Source organism: Cucumis melo, chromosome 11 (assembly GCF_025177605.1).
Source record: "Cucumis melo cultivar AY chromosome 11, USDA_Cmelo_AY_1.0, whole genome shotgun sequence".
NCBI lineage: Eukaryota > Viridiplantae > Streptophyta > Magnoliopsida > Cucurbitales > Cucurbitaceae > Cucumis > Cucumis melo.
The window spans coordinates 31,062,988-31,088,768 of record NC_066867.1 but is presented as its reverse complement, the minus strand read 5'-3'; the positions used below and the strand labels follow the sequence as shown (position 1 = coordinate 31,088,768).

Sequence of the window (25,781 nt, the reverse complement as noted above, 5' to 3'; positions counted from 1 at the left end):
CATGTGTGTTTGTTATTATTAAATGAAGAGAAATAATAAATCGTCTTTCCTTAATTATAATTACGATCGAACTCTTTCATTGTTGTATTTTTACGATAAAATTTCTAGTATTACAACAGTATGAAAATTTTCCAATACTACCTTATCTACCTAGCTTCTTTTATTGTCGATCATCCAAGTAGCTATTAAGAGAATTGTGTGGAATCCGTACAACAAATATTTAATAAATTAATGAATATTCTAATCACCGTATACGTATTATCAATTTTTCGTATTTTACATACCCATTTTTATTTCAAGTTCAAGGAAAAATTTCCAATTATATGTAAGTGCAATAGAAAGAAAAACAAGGGTAAAGTTTAAATACTCATAGAAGATACTACTAAGAAAGGGAAGAGTAATTTTGATGTAGTGGGATTGTGTATATTCTAACTTAAATCATTTTAATACAAAAATAAATAAGTACTCAATTATGAGATATTACAATTGAATAGAAAAAGTATAGTCAAATGGGAATATACATACATATATTTCTTGTTATGGAAATTTCTTGATAACATCAAAATCCAAAAGTGTTCATACTTAAAGGATGTAAATATTATATATATAAAGAAACTTTATTGACTTCAAATACTTTGAGAAAAGGTATGGTATGTTCAAGATTATTACGTTTGTTGGATTAGTCACTATAATGATAACGATATATCGTTGTGTCATGTTGTGTGTGTCATCATTGGCACACTTTTTTGTCCCTAAACAAATATTTTTCTTCTAATTCATTCTAGAAAGAAAAGAAACATTGTTTTTTTAAAAAACTTCATATTAGAGAGTTATGCTATATGTGGGTGAATCCAATGTGGGTGAATCCAATGTAAGTAAGATTGTTGATTGTAGTGGCTTGATTTAAGGTAATTACAAATAATTGCAATTTTAGGGTTAATAATATTTTTAAAGAAGGATAAATATCGTAAATTCTGTTAATGATAGATTAAATGGCTAATAAACTTATATTATTAGTGATAAACTATAACACTGATGAACTACTATTAGTGGTATGGTTTATCATTCTAACCGTCGAATATAAATTTGGTTAAATTTACAAATTCTTTTGCATTGATTCCTTTTTAATTTAATTCAACTAGGAAGTTAGGTAAATGGTAAAAATAGTAATTTTAAAAAGTTATTATGAGAAATATGATATTTGATGATAGAAATCTAGTGACAAAAGAAAAATATCGTTGCAAGCTTGGTAATAGAAAAATGTAGGTTGTCGTCGTTATTAAAACAATGAAGAAATTGGGGTTGTTTGCAAATAGTGTGATGCATGCATGCTCGATAGATTAATTGGACTTTTGATTAAATAATACTTCATCGTTAATGATATAACGAAGAATACAATATTTGATTTTCTTTAACAATTGAACTTATGATATGAACAAACGTTCGTCACCGACCTTAATTAAACACACTTGTTGAAGAAGCACACACTGATTAAGAGTACTATTACACGCTAGAGCCAACTATTGCCCCATAAAGGACTAAAAAATGTATCAATGAAGACCTTTGTTAATGGGGAGGAGAACCCAAATAATTCCTTAATTAAAATATTCTCTTGATCTCTTTTTTTTAATTATAATAACTTTAGTAAAGGGTAAAATAATGGAAGATCTTCCATTAGATGAATTTTTTATATTATTGTAAAAAAAAAGTGTGTAATTGACTTTTGACCATTTGGTAGTGGGATTGGACTAGACTTCTAATTTTTTTCTTTTCTTTAAGATAGATTTGAATGAAGTTGTGTGGTTAGGTTATTAAAGTTATTTTATATGTTTTGAGTTTTTTTCAATATTTTATAATTGTTGGATGTGTTTTATTTGGTTGAATTTTGCCTAATTTATTTTTTTTTAATATAATATTAGTTGGTCCATCTAAAGCAATACAATTTTGTAAGTTAAGTTCTTAGAATATATAGATTTTAGTCAAGTTTAGATTTGGTTTGAAAAAGGTTAAATTTTCAAGCACAAAAATCAGTCTGGCTCGAATCGTAGTAAAGATTTTGTCAAAAGAAAAAATCAAGTAGAATTTATTTATGATAATTATAATATTTAAGGAAAATTATCAAAAACAGAATTTTTGACAAAATATTTACCGTTCATAAAAAATCAAATGTAATTAATTTTGTCTTTTAGTGGTTTTGTTCTATGAAGTATAAATAGTTTGCCAATTTTTTTCTTAAACCTCGTTATTTAACTTTAATTTAATTTAAAATGTTTGTAGAAGTTATTATAAATCAATATATTTAACAAAAACAATATATTAAATAAAGAGAAAATCGTAAAGATGATAATTAAATTTAAAGTATTAACATATATAGTAATATTTTTCTAGATTACAAATATAATAAAATATGTCAAAATCTACGAATGATAGAAATTTATCACATATCATAAATATTGATTTATCTCTATTAGAAGTTGGGTTGCATATACATTTTTTTTTAATAATGCAATTCCTTTTAAATGTTACACTTTCATTACTATCTCGAACTTTTAAGTTTAGATATATGAAAGTTGAGTTAGAAGATTTACACAGATTAATACAACATTTTAATAAGTCATCAAGTATTTTGTAGTAAAACTTCATAGCCATTTTTGGTTTCTTTAATTATAAGTCATTTAGTATGCAAAAATCACAATATAATGAATTATCAATAAAAGAAAAGAAAAAATTACTCAAGGGTTGGTAATATTAATTTATCTAAAAAATAATAGTAGCAAAATTAAAGAGATGTAGGTAATATTAATTAATAATAATGAGGTTAAATGAAAGTCAAAATTGGTTGGGGAATTGCATTTATGTGATGTTTCCAAGTGGTACTGCTTTTTCATAAATAGATATGATCGAGAACATTTTTCCTCTAATATAAGATTCATTCAAACTTCGAATAATTAAAGTCTCATTTATTATCCATTTTAGTTTTCAAAAACTAGCCTTCAAGATACTCTTTTTATCTCCAAATTTCTCACTTTAACAAGAAAAAAAATTCAAACAAAAAAGAGAGTTTTTATTTTAACCATTGAATAAGAATACAACTTTTTTACCTAAATAAGATGCAATAGCGAGAAAATAAAAAATAGTTAAGAAACAAAAACAAAAGAAAAAGTCAATCATATCGAAACATGGTTTAATCGGACAAGACAAGTTTATATCATCACACACAAGGTTGAGGGTTGAATTCATTATTTTTTACGACTATATTATAGTAATAAAAATAGGGTTACGTATAAAATGAAACCCTAATTGGTGAATGAAATAGTAAGACTAAGATTTAGAAAAATAGAATTATGGTGTTTTAGTGTGTAATGTATATATAAAGGTCAATATATATATATATATACAGATATGTGTGTGTGTGTTTGTTGCGTATTGGAAATAAATAAAAGGCAGCGCCGGCCATTTGTTAGCAAAGTGGACAGTGTGTATGTGTTATGTGTGTGTTTGTGGCCAAACTCTCTCTCTCTCTCGTTATGGAGAAATTATATTTAGATGAAGACAAGTGGATATTTATATGTATATAAACCAAATTAAAAAACATACCAAAGTTTGGACGTAAAACAATATATATCAAATGCCTGTCTTTTTCATCCAACACTCTTTAATTTGATGATTTTAGTACAAATTTATGGTCAATTCGGTAACTTATTCGGTTTAGTTCGATAATCATTTTGATTAAGTTTATTTCTTTTCAATTTTTTTAACCTTAGATTAAAAAAAATTGCATTCTTAGTTAAGTTTTAAAAACTAAAACAAGTTTTTTAGATTTATTTTTTAGTTGTTACATAAGTAATAAGTAGATATCAAAACAAAACTGACAAAGCTTAGGGTTTAAGGTTTAGTTTCTGTTATTAAATCTTTCTTTTTTTATTTGGTAAAGAAGTTAAGTCTTTTATTTAAAAAAAAAATGCAAATTAATCGTATGAAGGCGAGAGTAAATAGACTTAATTTTTTTAAAACTAAAAATAAAATGTTGGAATCAAATCAAGTTTTCAAAACAAAAAGTATTGCAAAATATTTGAGAAAAAAAAAGGGTTTAATAGTTTTTAAAAATCAAATTGGTTACCAAACTCTCCTTAAATTATCATGTGTTTCGAATTTTTATCTTGTTGTGTCTAGTTTGGATTGGAATATTTCAATATACGTTTTTGTAAATTATATAAGAAGTTAGCTAAACTATGGAAAAGAATTATTTCTATTCTTTTAAGTTTCTTAATAAATTACTCTTTTTGACTTTTTAGATCATATGTTTTAGAGTAGAAAATGGTTAGAAAGTTGGATGAAAATTACTAGGACTTTGAATGCATACGGTATTATTCAAGTTCTAATTTTCGTTTCATTATTTAACATTGAAATAAAAATAAAAATTAAGTGAAAAATAAAAATTTATTCCAAAGTTCAATTCCAATTAATTTATATAAAATTCTCCAAGCAAGTGAATAATGTTGCAGACAACATTAGATTGCAGACAACGTTAGATTGTATGAGAAAACCTAAAAGATGTTTGTTGATTGTAAAACAATTATTCATTGATTTTAAAAACATACATTAGGTTTATTTAATTTAAATTGCTTTATGTGTTAGGATTGACAACTAATTTTTCTTGCTACACCATATTATAAATAGAGTGCTCATTATGATTATTTATTTTTGTATGATAATATTTTAAATTTCTTTTTATGTGAAGAAAAGAATTGAAAGATTGAGTTCATTTACTAATTATTTTATCAATTGTTAAATTATAATACAAAATTAAGGAATGCAAATGAAATTAAAAATTTGTTCAAAATTTATAGGTTAAATGACTAAAACCTAAAAGAATACTATAATTTATTTAATATAAGCACATTTTAAACATTAATATAGAATAAAACAGTTCTAAATTCTAAATATTAAAAGACATCTAATCCTTATCAAAATTCTGCCAAAATTTCCATTCTAAGAAATTAAAACTATATCATGCTGGTTTATTAGAAAAGTCTATGTCTTTTGTATCTTTTTTCAATTAAAAGTATTAATTACTTGGAAAAAATAGGATCATAGGTTTGAATATAAATATATATTTATATATATAAACAATCAATAGTCAAAATGTTTAGCTGTAAAGTAGATTGCCCTTCTCATCCATTTCTTCAAATGATGTTTGAGTTTAAATTTTCTTCTCCCACTCCTATGGATATAATCGAAAATTATGAATTTAAATTGATTACTTTATCCATTTATACCATTTCTTTAGTTGGTTTTGAAATATGTTCTCTTTTCTAAAGAAAATTACCTCACAAATAATTATATGGGATTTTGATGATTATTGAAACCCTACCATATCCATTCTAGCAGAGAGATAAACATTAAAAATTTCTATAACTCAATCGAGAGACATAAATACGTACGTACTATTAATTAATGAGATAAGTTTCAAATTATCTTATTCCGTGTAAAATTAACATTTAGTAAAACTTAACTGAGAGATATAAATACGTACATACTTTTGAGAGAAACGTGATGTAATAAAAGAAAATAGAAATGCACTTGTTAATAAAAATAAATCTATTGAATTTGTTTTTAATCATCCACGTTTGAATCAAACGATAATTTAAAAGTAAGATTTATGTTATTGTAAAAGGAAAAATAGCATAATATTTTTAAATTAAATTAAAATTAGTAATGTTGGATTGACATAAATATATTCAAGTAATTAATTAACAATTAGTGAGATTGTTGTGATGGTAAAAAAAACTTTGTGCTTTTTTAGTAATTATAATTGATAACAATTTGATTGATAGTTATTAAGTATGTAAAAACATTTTAAAAAGATTTAAATATAGCAAAATCTTTCAATGATACGTTTTTATTGACTCTTAGTGGGCATTTAAGATCAAGACTATGTAAGACTATAATAACCACTCTTCGTTATAATAAATAATGTTTAAAAGTCTTCAATTAGCTATTGTAAACACTCTTTTAAAATCTTCATTTGCTACCGTTCTTATTATTTTACATTCTTCATTTTTTTTATTCTTTGTTACAGTGTCGTTTACTACTTCTCAAACTAAAATAATTTACACATTGAACATATACTATTATAACCAAAACCAATATACAATTCGAACACTAACTATTATAACTCAACTATAATATAACTCATCCCTTGTCTCAAACGAACTTTTGTTGTCTATCGGTGAAAGATTAATATTTATAATATGATTTATCAATAATAAACTTTTATTATTAATAAATTAATAAAATTTTTCTATGTTTATAATTTTTTTTAAAAAAATTTACTGTTAATATTTTGAAATTAATTACTAGTATACAAAATGAACGGAGTTTTTACCAAACTAATTTTGGGCTTTTCATAGTTCAAAGGCCTTTTGGGCTTATTAAACAATGTCTTGTGAAAACTTTTAAATCTATTATTGGATATGACGACACGTGGAAAGCACAACACTCATTGGATATAACCTCTCACACGTGCCAAAAGCACAAAACAAAACATATATATATATCTAACTTTTAAATAAAAGACAGCAAAAGTGACTTTTCATATTATCTAACTTTCAAATATTGATGGTATCTCAAACAAAATTATATAATATTCACTTATTGAATACTAAAAATTCACTATTAAACAACTTACTAAAACTACAAGATTTCACGTACATTGTACGTGATTCTTTATTAGAATGTTAAAAAATTGAACAACGAACAAATTCAATATATATTTTGTTAAAGTTGAGTATATCGCATCCATAATTGAAATAATACTAAATTGATTATCATCGTAGTAAAAGAGAAAGAAAAGAAGGTGTAACTACAAACATAAGTGTAGTAGTGGCATTAAAAGAAAAAAAAAATAAGAAAAGAGAGCATTAAAAAAGACAACTTTTTACCATAATTTCTTTTTTAAAAAAATCATATTTTTAAAAAAAATTAAAAATAAAATGAAAAACCAAATATCACAAACTAAATAACATTATGGTGGGTTAATTGTATTATCTTAGTGGTTAATTAGGTTTTTGCTTAATAAGGTGGGTGTGGTTTTTGGGTGAAGACTAAATAGTTTATTTTCTACTCTGGGGAAGAACAACTATTAAAGTTTTTCTTCTGCTCTATGTGTTATTCGGTTTATTCTTGGAGAGTTTGCAATATTGATATGATATTGTGAGACAAGTTTGGTTTGATAAGTTGAACAGCATTTTATGAGAAGGGAGGTCGTAGTGTTTAGGAGGAGCCTAACAACGTACACTATAATGTTAGAGTGAATATTTCAGGGGACCCTAATACTATTAAGGAGAGTCATAAGTTTTAACTATTTTGGGAGTAGCCTAAGCTAGTGATCGCTAGTCTAATCTTGTCGTCTATCAAAATTAGTACTGGAAAGATTTGTCATTTGTAATCCTAATTTTCATTTGCTCTAGTGAATGTTCTTATTCTTTTCAGGCATAGTCTCCCAAAGATAGGTGTTTGGTTACCAATTCTCTTATGTTGTTTCTCTTTAATTATTTCTCTACTTGTTTCACTTTGTTATTTTCGTTGTAATAACTTTTGGAACCAACATTATAACTCTAACTTATCGGTTGTTTTTCACTAAACTTTTACACCCTCTCACATGATGTGGTACCTGAAATTTTTGGGTACAAAATTGTCTCTATTTTATTTGGAAAGACATGAAAAGGAAATAATGTACTAAAATAATATATTATTTTTTGAGTTGAATGAGAAAAATGAATAGAGACTATCTATTATTGAACTATTAATTGACAAAGAAAAAATTCTCAAAGGAAGCATCTTTTTCCAACAAAATAATGCCATTTCTTTCTGGGGTGGAAGAAGAAAAATACAATGATTGCCATAACCCACCAACTTCCTCCATTGATATGCATTATTGAAACCTTCATTGCATGAAAAATATAACACAAAGAATACAAAGAAAAAAGGGAGAAAAAAACCCAACAAATATTTATTCAAAATAAACATCATTAACTAAAACTCCACTACAACAACCAATGTTACATTAATTAGCAATTACCAACCATATCCATATATGCTTAAAAGAAAGAATTTTAATTAATTTTGCTATCTTTCGTGTGTGTATATATATATATATATATATGGGTTATCATAGAGATTCATCAGATATAGAATTGGATAAAAATGAGCGTAGCTTAATCAAATAGTAAGTGATTTTTAAAATGTCAAAATTTTCATCGACATTTTCATACATTCGACTGATCACATAAATAAGTGATAATCGATATTTTGTATATAACAAAATGTATTAATATATATACTAATCATTTTAACTTTGTTAAAAAATATAAATAAATATATAAATCAACTTATCGATATATATAATTTTTATAAAATTGAGACGTTGATATATATCAAATATTGTCTCATACATTTTAAAACTTAAATTGGAATAGTATATATTTCTTTTATATCAAAAGCATATGGTTTAATTGTTATCAAATAAATGCTGACAATGTTTAATTTTGACCAACTACCTAACTCCACACACACCGCTACCCCTTTTGATGACACATTAGACACGTCACAATAACATTAATATATATTTAGATATTGTGTGTGTATATATATTGGTCGATCTTACTTTTTGACTATTTGACTAACTCATGGAAGGAAACCTTTGAAAATCTAGAGGTAGAAATTTACAACTTCATAATTAATATAACTATTTTAATAACACAACCATATATTGTTTAATCAAATACTAAGATATGCATTGCAGATTTTCAATCCAATAAATGCCATAAGACAAACAGCCAACACAACACCATCCACGACCAACTCTTCCAAAACATCTAAACATGAAGAAGGAAGATATATAATACTATCGAGAACGAATAAATTTGTTCCTCTTGAAAGAAATGACGAATACCAAACAATATTAACAACGTTTCTGCAAATAGATGGAAAAAGAGAACAAAATTTATTGAATATTTCTAGACACATGAAAATAAAATATTTGGGTAATTAACAAAACACCAAAAATGGCATAATATTTGTGTCTTTTTGTTTTTTATTTACAAAAGAGAGCTTTAGCTTCAAATGCATATATATCACCAAAATGTTTCCAAAAAGGCTCCATAGATAGAAAAGTAGAACTTAACAAATAACACAAGCATTTGGGTTCTCTTCCATGCTTTGAACATGATAATAAGTGGTCAAATGAGGGTTATATGCTCTATAAGCCTTAACCATCTCCATTATTCTTGGGTCATACTGTTGCATTTGCATCGGCATCGGCATTGGCATCTGCATCGGCATTGGTACTGGCACAGCCACTTGCGGTTGCTCTTTCTTCTTCTCTTCTTCCTTCTTTTCACCTTCCTTCTTCGGCTCGTCTTTTTTGTCATCTTCCTTCTTGGACTCGTCTTTCTTTGCTTCGTCTTTTTTGTCATCTCCTTCTTTCTTTGGCTCCTCCTTCTTGCCTTCATCTTCTTTCTTTGCTTCCTCTTTTTTGGGCTCCTCCTTCTTTGGTTCTTCCTTCTTGGGCTCTACTGCTGGCCCTACTGATATTATTTGTGTTGGCCAATATTTCCTCAATTTGCTTACTACATTCACCGGATCCACTGTCCCAATTACTGTTAGCTTTCTCTCTTTCATGTCCATTGCAATTAAATCAATCCCTACAATCCCATCAAAATAAAGTTTATTTAAAGAAAGACAGCAAATATATAACGATCAGAGATCCAATTTAGGTCAATTTCTTAGAGTCCTTTCACTGATCGATTATATGGCTGATAGAGTCGAATTAGTGACAAAAATCTTTATACATTGTTATGTATTTTCGTTGAAACGAATAAGTTCTAACCCAAACTCATCGACTAAAGCTTTTGTGATTTGATAATAGCAGTCATTTTACACGAGAAGTAGTAATTATAATACCAACAGATGGATTTTGAATTAAAAATACTTCTTTATAAAAAAAAAAACTTAAATAATTTCATCTGTGTTAGATTAGATGAGACATCTTTTTCTATAGGAAGAATATTCCTTATGAGATCAAATCAACCTTTTGAACAGTGATTATGTAGTAAATATAATATTGTGGATGGGAAATATTTGAAGTGGGGTTTTTTTTCTTTTATGATTAAAGAAAATCTTAATCATTCTTGTTTATAATAATTAATAAAGAGTGAAGATTAAAGCAGGCAGAGGAAAGGGTATGTGGGTTAGGTTTGGTGGTGGGGTTGGGGTAAGTTAGAGGATCAAAATCTCTCAACAATCAACATATACATACATCACACCCAACACAGAATTCCTTATGAGAGAGACGTTTATATGTAATTTTTAAGAAGAGTTTAAAGAAATTTTGTCTCTAAGCAATCTAAGTTAGATTCAAAATTAATTAATTAGCTTCACTTTACAGAAAATAAATAAATAAATAGAGAAAAAAAAAAAAAAGGAACCTGAAAGTGTAGAAACTGTCTTCAAAGCCTTCTGCTTGGCCTTGTCATCATGTAAATCCAATTTCAATATTAACTTCTGCCAAATCCAAAAAACAAAAGAATTAGAATAAGAATAAGAATATGAAGAGATCTATAGTAAGGATCCATTCACATATCATCAATTTTTTTTTTTTTAAAAAAGATATCCTAATTTTACCAAAAGGGAAAACCCAAAATAGAAACATAATCAAAATCCAAGAAAAAGTTAAAAAAGATCAATTTTTTGGGGGGGAATCCACCATGAAAGAATCCAAGCTCTAGAACCCATGTCTTAGATTCTCAGAAAAGGAAAAAAAAAATTTGAGATCAACACAAGAAATTAAAAGATAGAGAAAGAAGAAACCTTCATAGTTGGGCTGTTGAGTTTTATTGCGAGAGAGATGAATGGATGAAGATTGAAGAGAAAAAGGATAAGAAGAAATGGGTTATTGATGAGAGAGAGAGAGAGAGAGAGAGAGAGATGAAGATGAAGAAGATGAAGAGCACAAGTAGAATTATGCTTTTGTTGAAAAAGATGGAGAGTGTGAGGTTTATTTTTTGGGCAGCCTTTGTAGTACCAAATAAAAAAGAGAGAAGAGGAAAATTTTGAGTCCAAACAAGAATTGGCAGAGTAGGAGAGAGAAAAAGAAAACGTTAGTGAGAGAAAGTACTGAAAGAGGGAGATGGTGGAGATTTGAGGGTATTTGAGAGGGCCACTCTCTCCTTATTTTTCAAAACCCCCATGCACTTTTAACTATCAGCTAAAACCGACACCGCCAATCTAATTGTTTTCTTGACATAATGCTTAGTGGGATGGTCTACGTGACTTCCACGCGCCGCCTTGCTCCCACTCTCCTTTCTTTGAGATTCGTTTTCTTAATTCTAAGTTCTGGCAATCAATCAAGCATCAAGCGACGGCGCGTGAGAAACCACGATGGGCCTTTAGTCTAATACTTTGTTCTTTGAAGATTTGACCAATCAAAATGAGCTAAACTTTCACCCATGCAGTCAATACTTTTGTCTATATTTGTTCATACTTTTCTTTGATGGGTAAAAAATAAGAAACAAAATATTAAACTATCTTAAACTTTTATGCAAGAGTTTGATTTATTAATCAAGAGATTATAAGTGTCCCAACAAAACAAACAACAAAGTGGTAATTTCTTTTTTTACATCTTCAAAGTCTAAGTATCTTTTTCAAAATTTTGATATTGTCAACTTTGTTGAAGTCAGAAATGGCGAATTTGTGATCTTGCTTTGACTTCTCTTCTAAATTCTTAATTCTTTCCATTTACTTCCATTGATTTCTTGTAGATTCCCTTTTCTTTTCTTTATCTTATTTCATGAAGGGGTTCTTTGGCCAAATTCATAAATTAGGAATAAACAAACATTTGGACCAAAATTTTGTTTTGTGGCCATTAAATAAGTATATGTCGTCTTATTGTCGAGATATTTTTACCAATGTTCCTTAAATACTCTAGATTTACTATCGACATTAGAGGTGAATTGATATATTTACTTTTTCTTAAATTCTACGTATGAAGTAAAAATTCGAACGATAATTCAAATCGAAAAAGTTTGAAATCAATTGTAATAACAAAATACTATTAATGTAAAACTAATAATAGTCAAATTTTATTTTAAAATGGTTATTAAAGAAAAAATAATAACTTTAAATAAACTTATAAAAGAGAAAATAAATACGTTAAAGAAAAATGATTAAAAATATCAAATTTGACAAAATATTTACAAAATCTAGCAAAATTTCAAATTCCATCTAAGATAGACATTAATAGATACTAATATATTTCTATCAATTATATTGATAGACATGTATCAGTATGTACCATTAGTAGAATTCAAAATTTTGTTATATGTTAGTAAATATTTTAGTTTATTTTATTATAGTTAAAAACGTCGATTTTCTTTTATGTTTCAACCAATTTCACTTATTTTTTTAAATTTCTTTTTTCAAAAATAAAAAAAAAATTGACAAATTATATGCACTATATAGAAAAAAAAAATATTAAAAAAGACAAAATTTATCGCACCTACTTTTTCTTTAAAGCCTAAATATTATATTTTTTTTTTTATGATTTCCCTATTTCTTACCAGAAGACCCAAAAATGAAGAAAATGTCGACATTAAAAAAAATGGAAACCTTAATGAAACCACGCGCCACCCATTAGAAAGATAATTGAAAAAGAAGAAGAAGAAGAAGCCAGCAAGAGACGGCGGCGCGTAAGAAAGCAACGGATGTTTTTAATGGCGGTTGGTGGTGGTGGTGGTGGTGGTGGGGGGGGGAGTTTTAGAGTAGCAGTCATTTTAGGCCATATCATTATAGGAATAATAAATAAACAAAATAAAACAATTCACTTTATGTGGATCCCCACTCTTATGGTCATCGTCAGAGACAAACTCATCCACGTGTTTTCCCGATCTGGGCGGCTAACACAGGGCCCCGCTTCCCCCCACCCACCGTAGATCTCCGCCACGTCTGCCATTCTCTTTTCATTTTACGTGTCTTCAATAGCTGACGTGTCAACATCGCATGCCCCTGATTCGTAAAATTAGGAATCTTTTCTATTGTACTCGCCTCCACCCGATTGCTTTGTACCAAAACTTATTTTTTTTTTTTTTTACCTTTTGGGTGTAAAAATTTTAATTGAGTTCGGATCTGATTAGAAATGACGTCGTTTTCCATTCTAAAATATATAAAAAGGAATGATGCCTATATATTTTTATTTATTTATTAATTTTTTTCTTTTTTCTTTTTAAAAATATAAATGATGGGGAAATTGGAAATTAGCCACGTAGGATCAACTTGAGCTAGGGAAATAATGTATATTATGTAATCATGTGTGTGTTTGTGTGTGTGTATACACCATAATGTATACACGTGTGGTGGGAAAAAAAATATATAAGTCACACGTTTGTTCCTTTTGTTGTTCCACCTCATTGTATAACTAATTGTAGATTAGATTAAAGTATGTCATTTAAGAAAAATTATAATATCTACTCTTTAAAGAAAAAGTTTTGATTTTACATTTTATAAGTTGTATTAGTTATCGTTGTTGTTAACCTTTTTATGAATTTATGTTTTAAGTAACCTTTTGGGTTGTTTTGTTGTGAAGGTCTTGGAATAAATTTTTAAATGGTGAAATAAATAAAAAAAATTAAAGATTTATTCCACATTTTTAAAAAAAATTAAATGAAGTGAACATTTTCATTGAAATACTCCATTTATTCAATTCGATAAAATGTCATAAAAAAATCATTGTTTATTAAATTAAATGATAATTATAACTATAATAATTATATTCAAAATAATTAAGTACGTAACAACATTTCAAAAAGTTACAAATATGGTAAAATTTATCAAAATCTACTAATGATAAGAATTTTTTACTGATAGACTATGTAGTAAATGTTGGTTTATAACTGGTAAATCATAAAAGTCTATCACCAATAAAAGTATATCATCGATAGATTTTACTACATTTGTAATTTTTCTAAAAATATTACTACATGCTTAGTAATTATTCTATCCATCCTAATTATCCTTAAATTTATAATTTCGTCATCACTTAATAAAAAATGGTTTTAAAGGTTTGTTTCATGATTTATATAAATTAAAGGGCCAAACAAATTAAAACAAGTAGATAAAGACAAAAGAAAATGATAAATTAATGTTTTGTAAAGACAATAATCTCTAAAATAAGTCCAAAAGGAAAGGTGAGAGATTTTAGATCTAAAAAATGTCAAATTGTATTTTAAAAAAATAAGAATAAGAATAATGTGCCCAAAGGAATGATGGGTTATGAAGAAGGGGGGAAATAATTAAATAGGGTTAAAAGTGGGAAGAGCATTTTCCCTTCTAAAGGAACCAACCCAATGATATTAAAGACAAATTTTGTTTGGCCAAAAAACAAGTGCCTTTCTCATCTCTTACCTACAAATATGGATTATATTAAATTCTCTTACACAACCTCTCCATTCTACTTTTTTGTTTTGATTCATTTGGATCAAAAATACTCCAACACACTAATTAAAGTTCTTTCTTTTTAAAAAGAGAAAGAACTTAACCAACAATTAATATTTTGCATCCCTATGCTGGTTCGTTTTAGTTAAGTCGTGTACGTATTCAATCAAACTTTTGTTATATTGGACGAATTCAAAATTGTGTTGCTACTAACATTGTCAGTATTGCAATTATTTTGGAGCTTTCACGAGAGAGTGGAAACCCGTCGTTTTTCTAAATTAATTCTCAGACTTTGATATATTGTGCTTATCATAGAAGAAAAATACTTATATATACATATGCATCATGGATATCACTCATCTTCGTGCATTCCATTAGAACCTATTATGTGACATATTTTGCTTTTTTCTTTTTTAAGAATATTTTAATATTATTTTTATATGAGCAGTGAGAAGGAATGAACAAACATGAGTGATTTTGGGAATGTATTATCTAAGTATTATATATGAGCACAAGCATCGTAAACGATGGAAAGATCTCACGATCTTTACAAGATATCATATATTAACGAGATTATAGATGAAAATATATATGAAAAAGATATACAATAAAGGTATTTCTTTTTTATAGAAAGATTAATTAATTACTTTTTCGAAGGGAAAAAGGAATTAATTTGATAATGTTTTAGAGGAAAAGAATGATGGCTTTTTAGATGCATGGATCATGCCCTATATTCCAAAAGAATTAAAAAGTTAAAACTTTTTAAGATACATAAAATATAAAGTAATAATGCATTTAACTCTATATTTAATTTTAATGTTTTCTTTTCCTTCTATGTTGTGTATTATAGAATCAAACGCTATACAATTATTTCTTTTGTTTGCAATCAAAAACAAAAGGTAAAGAAATCAAAATAAGGATTTAGGTTAAAATGCAATTTTCTCCCTTCTTTCCATTTGAAATTTGTAATCTTTTTTCTAATCCATATTCTCTCCCTATCTATTTTTAATCTAATTTTAAGATTTTTTCATCTTTTCGATATATGATATTTTCATTCACGACAACACTCAACTAGTAGGATCGGTGGATAATCAAATATTGATTGAGAAAACATATACTTTTATTAGATTGAGTTATGTTCACAATTTAACTTAGCTACCGGATAACTCAAACCACTACTATTAAGTAAATAGGATAGATTCATATCTTCTAACCTAATATAATTAAACCACGGCCTCATCTCGTATACCCTAATAAGAAAATTGACTTATTTTCTTACATTAAACAACACAATTTGTCTAACAAAATAATAAGCACTTTCTTTTTAATTCATACCCACCAAAATATGTATATAAATATACAAACAAACAATTCCAGAACACATTACAAGCAAAACACAACTGATTTTCATGGGTCGAAACTTGAAAGTTTAGGCTGCCAAAATTTTGTTCATACGTACATGTGGGACACCTACAACATTTGTGTTGAAAACAATTAGGGTTAGCTAACAGCCTAACACAGATATATATATATATTATAGCTCTCATTTGATTTTTTTTAAATTGGAAATTATACGTTTTAATTAATGAGTTGTCAAGTTAATAACATGATATATTTGATTATATGATTTTAATAAAATATACGATGTCAAGAATATTATCATGGGAGTCTCTAAATTCGTCTTAACTTTCAAAAATCTTGTAATTTTGTTGATTTTTGTTATATTACTTTTTGAGATTCTCTATTTTGAGATTGATTGATACAAACACATCATCCAACCTAAACTTTTTGTGGCCAAGAACAAAAGTGGTGGAAACTTTAGGAAAATATATATTGCTAGGGTGTGACCGTCACATCCTAACTATATAGTTAGTATTATTTTTTCAAATGCATGATCAACATATATATATCTACAAGAAAGAAAAAGAAAATGGAAAGATTTGTGTATTATATCATCATCATTATTATCATCCTTATTAATGTATGGTACCGGAAATAAAAATTATAGTATATTCTTCTTTTTCTTATGAATCCAACATTGTTACATTTATAGACAAAACTTTTTTTAGATGAAAATTTATCGTAGATATTTGTACTGGTTAGATAAGGTTTGATTCCTTTTATAATTTTTTGTTTTTTCCTATGTATGATAGAGTGGAGCGAGCATTCAAACTACAAATCTAATACATAACATTAAGTATTGCCAAAATATTCACTTTAAACCAATGAGGCTACTTTTTTGGGGTGTGCTTCTCGATCAATCAATTGTTGAAAAATCAATTATTAAATTTCAAAATCAATTTTAGAAAAAGAAAAATGATTTTGACAACACGAAGACCACTCCTAAATATATTTTTTGTAACTTTTCATTTAAATAGTGACACAACCTATAGGTTTATTGTTTTCGACCAACTTTTATGGTTTAGACTAAATAAATAGTTGTGTATATTAAAAGTTTCGCAACCAAATTATTGTAAATATGAAAGTATATAGGACTAAATTGTTATATATGAAGAATGAAGGACTAAATTGCTATTTTGCTAAAGTTGATATATAGAAGGAACTATTTATTTTAACCAATAATGGAATTTTTTTTTTTTTGGGAGTATATATCATTGGTAAAAATATATATTGCGTAAAGCTATTTGCAAAGACATTGGGCATAGTCAATGTCACATTGATATATTTCCTTTTGTAAAGTTATTGAGAACACACTTACCTTTGCTTTCTCATATGGATTTCTCTTACTTCTTTTGTTTGTACCATCCAATCTAACCATGCAATTTTCTTTTCACAACTCTAAGTTTTGATTTTTTTTTCTTCAAAAAAGGTAAATATCATAAAAAATATGACGGTCAACATTTGACCAATATCGACTAGCAAAATCATGTACCTGATACACGATTACACAAATTATTAGATACAGTATACGTATGCTAACATGTTAGTTGATTTGTCAGTATGACAATGTTGACTGTCAATTGTCTAGCATACATGAAGTTGAGTACTTAGTCGTCTATTCTATTTTTCTCATCAACTTAAAAAGCTACATTATTCTTAAATTTTTTCGTACAATAAAAAAGATATATTTAATTCAAGATGTGATGGATAAGAACTTGATTTCATTTATAAACTAATGTTGTATTATAATTTATAATTGATATGTGTGGATACATTGGATATAAGTATACCCTTTGTTCTTTTTTAGTTTTTAGACCTACTTCATTGATATGTGCTTTTAGTGACTTATTTTACTAATAGATTATGTTAAATGGACTGTATTTTAAACCTTTCAATTTGTTAATTAAGATTAGAGGTACCTTTAAGTCTCTTATACGTCACATATTGATAATAGTAAGGTTAAAATAATATAGATAATACATATCCTTCAACTTTCTATATAGTTTGTTTTGATAATAATATCTTTTGAATTTTCAAATGTTACAATAATATAATATTTTTACATTTTTTATATATATAAAAAAAAAGAGTTCAAAAATTTATTTACCCTCCTTCGATCATTCTTTGAGCCTGTGGAATTCAGAGGTCGGCTAATATATAGGATGAAAGTAGCGGTTAGTGTATTTGGATGAAAAGCATTAAATATATCTGATTTCTTAGAAAAATTTTGAGCTAAGTTATTCAACACAACATTTCATTTCGGAGTATGCTTAATTTTGAAGTAGTAACTTTCAATTCTTTTAAACATTTTTCACTTGAACTCGAATCCATTTAAAACGTGATATTGATTTATTCACGTCCTCTTTTTAAACTCGAGAGGTGTTATATGATAGAATTGTTGTTCAGGAACAACCAAGCAAAAGCTAGTTGGACAAGCAACACTCTGAACTTAAAAGAAAAATATTATAAAAAAGTATGTGTTTTTTAAAAAATAGAAAAATTGACAAACTATTTATATTTATACTTGATTTATCTATCGATGTTTAAATATTTTGTTAATTTTTCAATTTTTGACAAATTTATAGAAAAGAAAACATAATTTGATTCAAATAAAGTTGTGAATGGATGAGGATCTTTCACCTCACACACTACAACCTAATCTGTTTAAAATTTTATTGTGATCAATAACTCATTTATTGACCTAAAATTCTCACCCACAAAGGTTGCCTTTAAATTTCAACCATAAACTCTATATATATAACACTTATCAAACCAATGTCACATTCTAAAATTAAATTAATATCTTTAAATTTGAGCCTTAAATCTATGTTTCTTTTGACTATCTTCTTTCCAAAAAGAAAAATATTGCCTTTTATGGGTGACCCTTCAAAGCTAAATATTATGTCATCTTTGGTGTTATATCTCAATCAAATCAAAACAAAGATTGGTGATTATTAAAAAGAAAATTAATTTAAATGATAAAAACGATTGAAAGTATTTAAAAAGATGACAAAATTTCAAATTTTATTGGACGAAGAATACCGATAATAATGATAAACTTTTATCATTAATAAAATCTAAAATTTTGTTATATTATTTAAATATTTTAATTTATTTTATTATATTTAAAAAGTAACTAATTAGAAATATATTTGTAAATCTATACCTCCATATTCTTTAGTTAGGAAATATTTAATTTTTTATCCTTTTGTCATTTTTTATTTGTAATATAATAATTTTAGGATTTAGAGTTTAGGTTAAATTAATTGAAAATAAAAAGATATACCAATTTATATTTCTAAATTTTGAAGAAATCAATTCCGATTTAGAGTGATTTCAATTAAACTTCTAAATCATCAAAAAAAAAAAAAAAATAATAAATTATTAATTTAGTTTATTTTGAAAACCGTCAATGCTCAATTACAAAACATACGTTAAACTTCTTTAAACGTTGGATTAACAAACATGAAACTATTAGAATTGGTATAATTTATTTTCAAAAACAATTTTAGTCCAAAAACCAAATTGATTCATTATAAATTGAAAAGTAAAATTGGGTCGAAATTAATTATTTTGTGTTATATGTCTTACCACTGCAAATGTTATCTAATAATCTTATATTTTTGAGTCGTAATTACCATAAATAAATCTAATTAGAAAATAAACACTTAGTTTGATAAATAATTTGATTTTTGGTTTTCAGATATCAAAAATTAGATTTATAGACACCATTTCTAACTCTAAAGTTTCAGATTTATTATATGCTTTTTTTGTTGGTGTTTTAAAAAACTAAATCATTTTTTTTCAAAAAAAAAAATTTGAAAATCATAATTTTAAAATTTAGAACAACCATGGTAGAATTTTGAGAGGAAATAAATTTAACCTTCCAAAACTAAAAATCAAATTGTTACCCGATGAGATCTAAATATTCGTTAATTAAATTTATCAAACTTAGTTTGATGTTTGAGCCAATAATTATTCGAGTCATTCTACTGCATTCCTTTCTTCTTGCGACTAAGCAAGAAGAATCATTTGTTCTTCGCTTTATATCCAATCTGCTTGACTCAGTAGAGAGATATTTATCGTTTTGAATGAAAGAGAAAATCTATTTAAAAAAAAGAATTTATTTATACGAAAGGGATATCTTCAATTTTGAAAGTTTAATAGTTGAATTTTTACTTATCAACAGGAGTTTAAGTCAACTAACATCAAATTATGAATAATTCTTATATTACATCTCTTACGAGACCGTGACGAATCACTCACTATTCTTTGAATAGTATAGAAAGCTATACCTTATTGGTATAAATAATAGTTTTTAGTTATTTAAGTTTTTCTAATTAGAATGTGATTTTCATCCATTAACGTTTTCGGTTGCGATTAAGAGTTACGAACTCTTCACCAAAAGTTCTAATGTTGTTATCTCCGAAATTTAAAAAAAAAAAAAAAAAAATCTTTACTCTCACCATTGTTAAGCTCTAAAATATGGTGTTGGAAACACAAAAATTAATACCAAACATTATCCAAATCTACAGTTTTTTTCTTCAAAATAATCCGAATCAAACGGCACCCAGCAATGAAATTCTGATTTATCGAGATTAAATGGACATGAATCGGCGCGAATCTTGAAAAAACCCATGAAATTTTGAATCTTTTCATTAAGCAACTGCGTTATTGTCGATATGAAGCTTTAATAATCATCTCCTTAATGTCATTGCCCATGTCCTTTTCCGATAATTATTACTATTTTCCCCAAATCATAGTCTATAATTTCCTAATCTATCGGACAAGGAAATTTCAGCGATTAAGAAGATGGTTGTTGTTTCCCTTTGCTATCACTTAGCATTGGGATCTTCCATGGCGACAAAACCCTTTATCACCATGGCCGAACAGCCCACTGCGCCCGATCTCTATGTCGATCGGTCAACTTTTCATCGTGGGTCGTCTTCTTTCTCTTCCTCTTCTGGCCGTCGCGATCTTGTTTTTGTTGTTAATCCCCGCGGTTCGTTTCTGGTCTCTTAATTTTCAGTCTTGTTGGGTAGGGAGAGGAATTTAGTTGAGAAATTGGAAATTTAGGATGTGGGTTTCTTGTATTTGTGTCGTAATTGAAGATTGTAATGCTTTGAGTTTAATGGAACTTCATTGGAGATTGTAATTTTTTGTGGGGTTTTCTAGTTCTTGTGTTATTACCTATTGGGTGATTTCTAGTCATGGATTTGATCATGTTTTAGCCCTTATGCAGGTGCAAATGGTAAGACCGCGAAGGAATGGAAGAAGCTCGTTCCTTATCTACGCACTCGGCTTGGTGAACATTATAATGTGAGAATTTTTTCTCTTGTTATCTGTAGGGAACTGTGCGTATGAGTCTAATTGTGTTCCTGGGCTCAATTTCACATCTCCATTGAAGTAAATCTAGCATATTGAGTTATCTTTAAGGAGCTTATTGGAGTAACTGATTTTGCAAAAGAAATACTAGATTCAAAGACTTTGGGTGGAGCTATTTTTATGACATTGTTAAACATGTTTGGAATTAGAATATCTGTTTTTTAGAAGTTGTTTTCCTTATTTTTCTTTCTATTTGTTGGCCTGTTTATTAGAATAATTGAACTTGCTTGTTAAACCTCCAATTGTGAATGTTTGTGCCAGAAGGGACAAAAGAAGTATTTTTGTCACTAGCTGCTAGGACAGATTTTATTTTTAGGATTGTCAGTAGTTATTAGTATTTGCTGTGTTGGAAGTTATAACTTCCTTTGTTGGTTATGATTGCGCCCTTCTTAAATTGACCGTACCTGATAGGTTATATGATCTCTCTAGAGAATTTTAAGTAAATAAGGATAACTATAATTGTTCTCCCTTCAAACATCATGACAACTAGCCTTGGCATTGACGAAAGGAAAGTATTGCCAATTTTTTATAAAGGACCACAAATTTGTGCTTGCTTGAGCTTAGAGTGCAAAATCTAGTTTTATTATGGATCAAGTATTCCGTTCTTTAAGTACAACTCACACAAAAATTGTCCAACGACCCACCATTTTAATTGAGTAACCATGTGATTCTAATTAAACCCGCCAGTGTGCTATTGCATTAATCTTCATGGGTTGCATCTTCAATGACAGAGGAAAACCTTTTTGATAAATCTGTGGATAATATATCCTTTTAGTTCTCTCTTGGCGTACAATTTTTTCTTATTTTCATGACTACATTGAATACTCTTTTGGCCAATTGGTAATTTTGTAGCATCCTAAGGCTAGGGTTTGCTACTTCCTTGTATATTCTTTCTCATTGATGAAATGCTAGAATATGTCTTATTTTGAGAAAATAATAAATAGATAATAAGAAGAAAGTTCCTTATATTATCATCGGCATATTTGTACTCATTTGTACATTTTTCATTGATCTGACTTCTTGTTTCTTTAAAGGACCTATTATTTGCTTTTATTGAAATTTCAAACTGGCTAATGATCCGTACCTTCATTGATTCTTTTTGTTATTTTGATTTTTTTTCCAAATTTCATTGAGGAGCCCAGAAAATCACAATAGCTCCTTATCATATTATAATGGAGTAAATAAGTGAATAGTTCCGTGTGCACTAATTTGTGTAGCTTGAAATTTAATCTATGAACTAACTAGACAATTCACTTTTGTGGACAGATATGTGAATCTCTGACGTCAGGTCCTTGCCATGCCATTGATATAACGAGGGAGGTCTGTCTGGATTCTTTTTTTGTGGAACTTCAAATAGTTACTATCAATCTTTTTGTTGACTTGATGACTTATAGGCAATTCGGGAAGGTGCTGATGCTGTGATTGCTGTAGGAGGAGATGGAACTTTTCATGAGGTACGACTCATTTCTATTAGTTCAGTTTTCAATGCTTGGTTCAGGCTTGGTTTTACCTTTTCTTTTTAGTCATCTTTGGTTTAAGCCAGTAAACCAAGCCAAACTGCTTGCACGCCCACCGATTGGTATATGAACAGTGTTTCCTTTTGTTTCTCTCGAACGCCTTCAAACTTTTTGAAGCTACCAGTGGTAACATCTAACCATTAGTGTTACTTGATTATGTCTTCTTCTTCTCCTACTTAGTACTTAATAATGATTAGTTATCAAGGTCTGTTTTCATTAAAAGTAACTTTTAACTTGGCTTTGATTCTAGCAACCCTCTTGTATGGCCCATTAAATGTCCATTAGATATAAGCAAGCATTTTACAACTTTTAATGAAAGTTTCTAGGATTGATGTTTGGTTGTATATGTTTGTCTTGATGCATGAGGGGATTAATATGTTCTGATTGACAGGTGGTTAATGGCTTCTTTTGGGCTGGAAAGCCTATTGTTAATAATGATGGAGAAGCTCGTAAATCAACAGCACTTGGTGTAAGAGATTCCTTCATTGTTACTATATTAAGCTGCTTATTTCCGTTATCCACTAGCGGCTAGTTTATCGGTCTCTAACTTTTTCAGATTATTTTCATGAATTTATGCTATTGAATTGTTGGATTACATATATTATTGTGCCTACTTGCAGATTATTCCATTGGGGACAGGTTCAGATTTTGCAAGAACATTTGGTTGGTAAGTGGACATCACTGCATTGTGTTTTTGTACGATGTGAGACTTTCAATTATCACTTCCTGCATGGGGTTAAGCAAACTTGGTCAACATTCTTTTTAATTAGGAATAACAATCCTTTTGAAGCTGTGGACCGTATAGCCAAAGGTACCCTTGTTTCACCTTTTTGTCTTTCCCTCTAATTTGTCCGTCGATGAAATACTGTAAATGGCTCTGTTTGTTCATACAAACACTGCATTACCATTGGTAGTTCATGTAAGATATTCTGCAGGGTTGAGGACCCGAATTGATGTTGGAGTTGTCAATGAAGATAATGGGGAGAATCATTACTTTGCAAATGTTGCAGACATTCATTTGTAAGGTTAATCTAAACAGTATCATTGATGCTAACCAACAAACTATGCTAATTCAGGACATCTAATTTTCGTATTGCATGGATCTTTTTGCAGGAGTGCAAAGGCTGGTTTTTATGCTGCTAGATACAAGAAATTTGGAAACTTATGCTATGTGATTGGTGCTTTGCAAGGCTTTATGGGACACCAAAATAGAGATTTTAAGATTAAGGTAAGCATATAGAAAGAAACTCCAGAATTTTTAATTTATTTTATGGAATAACTGTGGTGCGCTGCCTTTGATAGAACCTGGATATATTGAATATAAAAGATAATAGAAATACACAATAAATCAAATTATTCGAGGTACTTGGACCCTCCCTTCTTGAGATCACACTCTCAAGCCCTAATTCCCTAACCCAAATATTGCTTATCTTCTCCATTCCCCTATCCCTTTATTTGTAACCAACAAATGTAACCAACTTCCTCACTATTTATTGTTATGCCCTTAATACCCTAATACAGATCCTATCAGCCTCAAGGTGGTTTCAAAATGTAGACCATTTTGGAGAGGGGGTGACTGCATTTTTACCAGCTTTGTTTAATTTCATCTATGTAGAATGCCATAACTTACAGGTTGATGACGGTGAATGGGAGCTGTATCCACAAGTAACTGCTCTATGCATTGGAAATGCTAAATACTTTGGTGGTGGTATGAAAATTGTGCCAAATGCTGATCCTTCCAATGGGAGTCTAGAGGTATAATTCGTTTTGAGTGGAATTTTGTTTAATTTCACTTTTTCCTTCGTTGTCTCCTTAACTAGTGTAATGCTTTCCCTCTGATTACTTTGCAGGTAGTAATACTTCAGGATTTCAAGTGGTACGACTTTATTCTGAATTTACATAAAATATACAATGGGACACATTTGACGGTGAAAAACGTAACATCAAAAAGGTTAGTCATCTCTTTGAAAATTATATTGTGCCTAGCTTTCCATTTTGTATTTCATTTTTCTCTCTCCACATCTGTTTTATGCTGGAGACTTGTGGAAGTAAAGGTGAAGAAACTGTAATTGAACTGGATTTGCATGGAGAACTGTAACGTTCATTTCTGTCAAGTTTTTGCTTGAGAAAAACTTACATTCAAACTATTGGAGATGCTATATTTACCTAGCAGAGAAGCCATAAAAAAAGTAATATTGGTAAACCTTCTGGCTTCTGGCATTCTGATGTGTCCTCAACCAAAATTAGAAAGCTTATATGATTATCCTTTTCTCCTTGTTAAATCTTTGTTAACGTTCATGAACTCAATTCGAAATTTTTGATTGATATCAATGTAACTCATCCATGGTTGAACATATGATTGAGCATGATTTCACATTTCAGCTCCACCTCATTAAAATTCATTGTTTGGCAATGGTGTTCTTTTCTCAATCAAAGCTTCCTATTACTGCCTCTGGGTTTGTTTGTCTGCAATGCAACTATCATCAGTCTATCGTTTTGTTGTTCAAGCAGCATTCGTTCGATTGAAGTGGAAGAAGTTTCTTGCAGCGGCAGCATATATGTTCAATCTGATGGGGAACACTTGGGGTTTCTTCCAAGGAAATTCCATATTCTACCAGCTGCCATTGAAATGATATGCTGAATATGAGCTTCCTTTTGCAGAGAGAGAAAACAATAAGCAAAAGCTTCATAGCCGTAGCATCCTTTATTTTCTCAAGTGGACTCCTTTTTCAAATTAGTGTAGACAAAGTAAGTTGTAATTTTGCTTTTGTTCAATTAGCTACAGTTCCATTTTGTATCGAAGCCTTTTTTTCTTGTTGCTGTTGTAAATGTAACTGGCATTTTGGCTGAGTTTAATCATTTTCACCTATTCTTTTAAATATAATTTAATGTCAAATAGTTTTTTTGAGAGTTTGATCTTAAATGTTCGGTTGAGGATCAAAGAGTGCCTCTTCCATCCACCTTTTTTGCTTTCAAAGAGAAATGTTG

General features: G+C 28.4%; 2 protein-coding genes across 6 annotated transcripts; one reads left to right on the top strand and one right to left on the bottom strand.

Annotated features, from left to right (window-relative positions):
- Positions 1-9,069: 9,069 nt before the first annotated feature.
- Positions 9,070-11,264, bottom strand: LOC103497688 (heavy metal-associated isoprenylated plant protein 39-like). Of its 2 annotated transcripts, none has more exons than XM_008459946.3 (3): positions 10,873-11,264; positions 10,491-10,566; positions 9,070-9,707 (listed from the first exon to the last, which is right to left on the bottom strand). In XM_008459946.3, exons 1-3 carry the CDS (start codon positions 10,876-10,878, stop codon positions 9,184-9,186), a joined length of 606 nt encoding a protein of 201 aa, XP_008458168.1. In that variant the 5' UTR covers positions 10,879-11,264; the 3' UTR covers positions 9,070-9,183. The 2 variants fall into 2 exon arrangements, with proteins under 2 accessions (XP_008458168.1, XP_050947945.1); XM_051091988.1 differs by lacking the exon at positions 10,873-11,264 and adding an exon at positions 10,769-10,868.
- Positions 11,265-20,516: 9,252 nt separating this feature from the next.
- LOC103497689 (sphingoid long-chain bases kinase 2, mitochondrial) lies at positions 20,517-25,703 on the top strand. 4 transcript variants are annotated; one of them, XM_008459949.3, is made up of 12 exons: positions 20,517-20,893; positions 21,134-21,210; positions 22,543-22,596; positions 22,671-22,730; positions 23,185-23,262; positions 23,414-23,460; positions 23,564-23,604; positions 23,729-23,813; positions 23,907-24,021; positions 24,426-24,548; positions 24,644-24,744; positions 25,305-25,703. In XM_008459949.3, the coding sequence occupies exons 1-12, from the start codon at positions 20,704-20,706 to the stop codon at positions 25,432-25,434; spliced, it is 1,101 nt and encodes a 366-aa protein (XP_008458171.1). In that variant the 5' UTR covers positions 20,517-20,703; the 3' UTR covers positions 25,435-25,703. The 4 variants fall into 4 exon arrangements, with proteins under 4 accessions (XP_008458171.1, XP_050947939.1, XP_050947940.1 ...); XM_051091982.1 differs by having other exon boundaries at positions 25,176-25,703; XM_051091983.1 differs by having other exon boundaries at positions 24,315-24,548.
- The last annotated feature ends 78 nt before the right edge of the window (positions 25,704-25,781 follow it).